A 7,201-nucleotide genomic window follows, 5' to 3' on the forward strand; every position below is an offset into this window, starting at 1 on the left:
CTCNCTCTCTCTCTCTCTCTCTCTCTCTCTCTCTCTCTCTCTCTCTCTCTCTCTCTCTCTCTCTCTCTCTCTCTCTCTCTCTCTCTCTCTCCCCCCCCCTCCCTCCCTCAACACCCCTCTCTCTCGCTCGCTCGCTCTCTCCGCGAAATCGATTCCACTTTGATCGCGGACCTCATCGCGCTCCTCCAGGGCGCATTTCAGATTAGCCCACTCGTCCGTGCTCGATCGCAGATCGGATTTTAGTCGCTCGCATTTTTGCGTCGAGTTAAACACACACCGCTCCGCAATCCGTCGGAATTGGAAGTTATTACAAGCGCGACGTGCAAGGTGAAAACCCTCCGCCGTACGAAGAATGTAGGACACTAATTTCATTCCGGGGGTGGGTTTAGAGTCGTTTATTGAAATTGAAGCCGGGGATTTCGGGCGGTGTTCCATAGGCGCGGCGCAGCGTCTAAGGAATTCAACGGTGCGAGCGACGCGAGATTTCGTCGTATAATACTTCGTAATAATTTTACGTAATGACGTCCGACAATGTCGCTACGATGATACGACAACTGACAGGAACGAGCCGCATTAGACGCGGCGTCGAGCAATATTGCGTTGCAAAATGAAAAAAAAAAACAATGTGACGCGTAGAACCGTGTCACGTGTTGCTTTATTCTTTCCCCCCCCTCCCCCCTCGCATTTTCTAACTCGTAACTTCCTTCCCAGGCTTCCAGCCGGTCTCGAAGGTTTTTAATTAACGAATACAACTAAAACGTGAGCTTCAGCCCTCGCTATCCTCCATTTGCACGTATACCAAGCCCGTTCTTTTGTTATTCTTAAACGAGGCTACATCTCGCTCCCACAAAATGTTTATCGCGCTATCGTTTCACAAAAACTCGCGCGTGTGGGTGTGTACGATACATAAATGTGCTCGGCGGCGCGTCGGGCTTGGACTCGCCAAGTCCTGAACGTGCGGATCAGTCGTCTCCCCCCGGGAGTTTTAAAAGATCGCTTGTAAGTACGTTGATGGCGACATCCAGCGGACATCGGCTGAATTTATGCCTCCCTGTCGCGGTAAAGCAGAGAACGCGGGTAGATCCACGAGTGATCCGACGTAGATTCGAGCAAGTCCGTCGGACCGCTCTCCTCATTAGACAATCGTCCCTCCGAGGAGACGCGCCTCCGAGCGGAATAACGTTAAAATCACGAGCCCCCGATCAGACGGGCGATCACCCGAGATAACTACCGAAAGGTACGAATACTCTCTCGCGACCGCGCTAAATCATTCCTCGATTTATCCCGCGGTCGCTCGAACGTCCAGCTGAATCGACGCTCAATTACGCGGTCGAACGAGTAAACAGTAATAATTAACGAGCGGTCTCGAGAGCGGCCGATAAAAACTTTTATATCGGGCTATAAAGGCGAGGGTGGATGACCATCGTTTAGCGGGTTAAGCGCCGGGTAACGCCGCATACAAACGTTACTCGAGCAGCGGGAGGACTCGACGTGAAGGGGACCGTAAAGGACACGGCGGTTACAACCGGCGCTTAACCGACCCCGCAGGACACGGGGGTGTAAAAGTTCGCCGCTCCCCCTCCCCCCCCCTGCGCCAGCCCTCCACCCTCTCCCTGCTAGCACTCACAGTTCAATGTACTTACCTGCAAATTGGTTCGTCTCGCTCGTCCGGCGGATTCAGGAAATTGCCGTCGTTCACCGCCGAAGACGTCGAGCCCCGCGGCGACCTCGGGCCGCCCTCCGGTTCGCCAATCAGCACTTCCGTCCGACCATTTTGGAAAGGGCTGCTCGACCGTCGTTCCCCGATTCTTCCGCCCTGCACCGGTTGCTGTCGGACAAACGGGCGCGCGTGTTACGTCTTCGTGTCGATACGCCACGGGACACCCGCGAAGTTTATCACCTTCGGCGGGCACTTGGTTTCATCCACCTCGAGTTTGATCGGCGGATTGCTCCCTAAAGCTCGCGCGGACATCTCACCGGCTTTCGACAGCTTTGTACGTAGAGGAAAGTCCTCTGTTACGAGATAGGCTTCTAATACGAGGTAGCAGGCTTTCAACATCCTAATTTAATCACAAATCTTTATTCGCAACGATTACACGATCCAGCAATGAATTTCCCACTGAGCAGCTTTCACTCCAAGGGCAATAAAATCACGATGAAACCAACAGACGATGCCTATTAATTTAGCAAAAACCCCGCTATCTTATATTAGGAGCTTATCTCATAATAGCGGACTTTCCTGCAATAAAGATTTTGAGATGACTCACTTTGGTTTGTTAATTTACCTCCTTTCTTTTTACGTGATAACTAATTAACAATTTTTATATCTCGTATGTTTGTTGATGAAACTAGGATCGAAACGTTGTAATTTGTTAAACAAATGAATCCGCCAGTTGGATCGACAATAAGCCCCCTGTTTTAATTAATAAAGATTTTGTTGCTTTTCTCGAAACTCAGGTCGAGGTAAAACCACGACACGATAATGTCCGACCCGTTTACATCCGGCCCGATATTGCACGATTGAGACATATATAATGAGAGTTTTTTCCATTTTTTTCCCCGGGGGTTGACGGAACACGTAAATCTCCACGACTGATTATTGACGCGTTAAAACGTGTCCAGGCTGTTCGGCAAACAAGCTCGGAGTGATTCTCACTTAAGCAAACGTATACGAATAAACGTGCGGGAGGACATTTCTAAAAAAAAAAAAGTACCGTGATTGTTGCTCGGCGATTAATTCAGAGAAACGTACCACGGAACAATAAATAACAGCAGCCTGCGAGCCTCGCGAAGACTCCCATTAACGAGCCTAATGCTGGCAATTAAGCGTGATAAACTACCGATGGCGTTTTACTATTCCGGAAACTGTTTAATAATTACTTAAGAAATCCAGCGGATGTGGCTTACGCAAACGACGAGCGATTAGCGCCGACATAAAGTAGCGTTGGAAAAAATACGAGAGGAAAAACTTTACAATTATAAAACAATATATATATATATACATGTATATATATTTCTAGTCCGACTCGTGTAACGTGTGTGCACATTATGTCGCGTACTTTCGCGATTATGTAGGTTTCAAAATCCAGCGTGGACATTTAATTGTATTTAATAATTTAACGTCGCACGCGGGCGCTGCTTTATATTTAAATTAACATCTCTTTAATTTATCTCTTTATGTAATCACTTGCGCCACTAATTAACGTCAAAATTTGTTTACGTGTACATTACAAGCTATTATATGTATAATGAATTATTAATAATAATGAATACTATTTTTCCCTTTGTATTTCCACGCCGCTAAAGTAAATTGTAAGTTTACGTTACCAAGAGGTTCGCCTCTTCGTAGCTGTGTTGCTTTTCCAATGCGTCCTTCCGCTCCTGCGAGGTGTTTTCCACTCGGATGTCCGCCTCTTTTCCTAATCCCTTCGGAATCGTACCGTTGCTAAGTTTGGTGGAGAAAGCATTCGGCCCCAATTCCCTGAAACAATTACGACAGGATTAATTAAGACGCGACAGTAAAATTAATCAATCAGCCGCCGATAAGCGATAACCATAAAATAGAAAATGCTCTCCGACTTTCCCCTATTGTACAAAACAAAAATGGGCCGCGCGAACGCGCCGGCATTGTGAAAGGATATCAATCACGACAATCGCAATTTGTCACATCCGGCCTGCAACGATGCCTCCTATAGGCGCTGCATACATTTTCCCCGTTACAACACAGACGCTGGTTTATTATGCTTTGACAGAAACATCCCGGGGGATATTAAACCTTCGGAAATTAATTACAAGTATTGCGCCTGAGAAGCGACACCGTCCTATCGTGTCCGCGACACAAATTCTTTTTAATCGACTCCGAGACACCTGTACCCCGACAATTCTGTCATTAATCGTAAATTTACGAGCGAAAATTTTACAAGTTACACCGAGTTTTATCCCCGGCGCTTCGCTTGTTACGACACAACGAACTTGTTTTATTATATTAAAAAAAGGCAAATGCTTATTGTTAGTAACGACATGAAGGAAGGAGAGATGACTTACTTGTCCGCCAAAGTAACCGTAATTTGGCCATTCACGTCTTTCGAGGTGGAGTCTTCGCTTGTGGACGCTACCGCGTCGTTTATCTGGAAACAACAACGGAAGCAATAACATTAACGAAAAGCAGTCCGAAATAAATACGCGTCTCTCTCTCTCTCTCTCTCTCTCTCTCTCTCTCTCTCTCTCTCTCTCTCTCTCTCGCTCGCTCTTTCGATTTCATTCTCGGTGGAATTAATCTCTCGAAATTAGCAGCCGTTAATATCGCAGCGACGTCTTTATTGCAGTAATACTACACCGCATGCTGCATGCAAATTTTGCAACGAGGCTGCCACCGCGATAAACAACAAATTTTAGCGGGATTGCGACTTCTTTTTATTTGGTCGCGACGATTGAAAATTTGATCGAATGGCGAGTTATCGCAATCGCGCGATGGTATTACGTTGTACCGTTCAATTTAGCTTTATAAAAAGTGGCTGATCGCTCAGTCTCACTTCATTTTTGTCGCACGTGCTTCCGCATTTCTGGCCAACGTACACAATCCCCGTATTCATCTCTATCTCCAACGTGTGACGTGTAAATCCGCAACTCGCTCGCGCGTGTGTTGCTTTATACATTAATTTTAAATAACTTAATTCCCTAATAAACTAATTCCTCGTGTAAAATGTAATAAAAGTGATTTCGTCGACGTTACACAAGTGGAATCCACTACCAGTTAATAACGCTTAGCGACAAGTGTGCGATGTGCAAACAACGATAATCACGGAAAACAATGCCAACTTTTACCGAAATATCCTTTCGTCAAATAACAACAACAACGTCGAACATTTCGTTATGCCGAAAAGAAATTTAAAAGTGTCACATAATTTGGAAAGAAATAGAAATAATTTCCCAAAGTTCACTCTTCTCTTCAGTCAAGTAAATACTGTTCTCAGTTACATATATAATATTATTATTACTATCATTATGTCACTGAAATTTCGTCTATTTATTACAGTAAAATATCTGGAGATGGACCCACGAGTTTTAGATAATACTCTAAAGTGCCATGTACACGTCGTCTAGACGCAGATTACGTGCAGACGTCCGACATTGCGGTTTAGTGAATATCTCATCAACCTGAAACGTCTTAACCGTCTTGTACAATGCATCCTAATACCATTTCAGCACCAGTGTCGTGGAAAAATTGACGGCGCAAAATGGCCGGACAATTTCCCAAATGGCACTGCCATCATCCAATTAACCGGAGGTCCCTTACTTCTACACCTTCCATTTATCCGAATTACGTACTGATATAAAAGAAAAGAACAAGGAGTGACAGGGAGAGACGCGGAGAGACAGGGAGAGACAGGGAGAGACAGGGACAGCCGCGGAGAGACAGGGAGCGACAAGGGGAGACAGGGAGAGGCAAGGAGAGACACAGAGAGACGCGGAGGAACAAGCAGAGACAGGGAGAGACACAGAGAGACAAGGAGAGACAGGGAGAGACGGGGAGAGACAGGGAGAGACGGGGAGAGACAGGGAGAGACGCGGAGAGATAGGGAGAGCCAGGGAAAGACACGGAGAGACGCGGAGAGACGCGGAGAAGCAGGGAGAGACAGGGAGAGACAAGGAGAGACAGAGAGAGAGAGAGACAGGGAGGGAGAGAGGAGAGAGAGGGAGAGAGAGAAATATGCGGCGCGTTGTTGATAGCAATAAGTGGCTAATCGTGCTCGGAGTGATATCGAGAAAACTCGTTAACGGTTGTCAGTGTGTTACGACATCCTCCGTGCGGTTTCCGTTCCGAGATGTGTTTCACGCGATACGCGAGAACCCGATGCGTGCCTGCTTACGCGAGATTTTAAACCCGCATGCCGTATCGCGATCACGCGAAACGATCCCGCATACGACCTTAAAATATCTCGGCCGCTCGGTCGAGCGTTAACAATGAACAATGCGCGAAACTTTTCTTAGGCCCGGTGTTACATTTCCTGATAAACTGTTAACCAGAGTTTAATCGATTATCTGTCTCTTCATAGATAATAATATAGGAAAAGCTAGAGAGTGTCGACTAACTTCCTTATTAACAGTTAACCAGAAAATAAAACGCCAGGCCTGAAACAAACCGGTTGTCAAATGATTGTTGATTCGACAAGTGCTCTCCGAGGAAGAACGAAATGTTTGCAATTATATCGAAAGTGTAACACAGCGTAATACAATATCGCGAAAGTTATTTCTATAAGCCAATTCCCATAAATGTTAGTTGAAGGTAAACTTTCACTAATAGTTCTCGATCGAAGCGGGCTTGAACGCGAGAGTGAGTAAAACCAATTTTCGCGAACTCATATTCGACTGGAAATGTATTCGAATGTAAATTACAACTTGAGGCAGAATTATGGCATCGTTAATCGCTCTCGGAGAGCGAATCCGTTTCATCGAGTAAGCGCGAGCCTTACCTTTGCGGAAGCGAAAAGAAAAATCGCGTGGAGAAAAAAGACATGCGCACTGAAGAGACGGCGAAGCAATTAATTGAAAATCTCTTTAGTCATTTAACTCTTTAACTATTTATAGATATGACCTTACGTTTTATTCGCGATAATAAATACGAGAGTGTCGAGACGGGGAGAAAAAAGATCTGTCGGACAAACGTAAAGGAATTTTCGCGCGTCCGTAGTGCCGAGGTCCAGCTCGGGCGGGATTACATCGGTCTCCCGTCTCCGCTCAAAAGTACGATACTCTCGAGTGAAGTGTCGGATGGCACCAATATTTGTCGCTCGGTTACCAACTCAGCGAAAACGTCGGGTATCGATACTCTTTCGGGCAGCTTTACTCTCGCGACGAGCGCCGCGTCGTCGGCGGCCGCGCTTACAGCGTAAGGCTGGTATTACATTTTTGTCGTACGACAAATTTTTCAAGCCTGTTCATTGGCTGCGGGATAGAAAAGTTCTTGAGCGTCTAGATAGCCAATTTCCTGTAGCCGATCAACACGTTTAAAAAATTTGCTGTACGACAAATGTAATAGTATCCTAAGGCTGGTATTACATTTGTTCGTACGACAAACTTTTCAGGTGTATTGATCGGCTGCTTTGAAATTGATAGACAATTTCTAGATACTAAAGAATTTTACTATCCTGCAGCCAATCAGCGCGCATGAAAAATTTGTCGTACGACACATTTTTTAAAT

At 45.8% G+C, this 7,201-nt stretch overlaps 1 protein-coding gene across 4 annotated transcripts in view; it reads right to left on the reverse strand.

Moving 5' to 3' along the window:
* The window catches only part of LOC105565921 (MAGUK p55 subfamily member 5-A), a 92,774-nt gene that overhangs the window by 52,021 nt on the left and 33,552 nt on the right, over positions 1–7,201 (reverse strand). For all 4 annotated transcript variants that reach the window (XM_012019508.1, XM_012019507.1, XM_012019509.1 and 1 more), the window contains 3 exons: positions 4,045–4,127; positions 3,328–3,481; positions 1,644–1,828 (listed from right to left, as the gene is read on the reverse strand). In XM_012019508.1, the coding sequence (XP_011874898.1) occupies positions 1,644–1,828; positions 3,328–3,481; positions 4,045–4,127 (422 nt within the window). The remainder of the gene's footprint in view (positions 1–1,643; positions 1,829–3,327; positions 3,482–4,044; positions 4,128–7,201) is intronic.

This window comes from Vollenhovia emeryi, unplaced genomic scaffold (genome assembly GCF_000949405.1).
Source record: "Vollenhovia emeryi isolate VEMERY1.0 unplaced genomic scaffold, V.emery_V1.0 DF939148.1, whole genome shotgun sequence".
NCBI classification, from domain to species: domain Eukaryota; kingdom Metazoa; phylum Arthropoda; class Insecta; order Hymenoptera; family Formicidae; genus Vollenhovia; species Vollenhovia emeryi.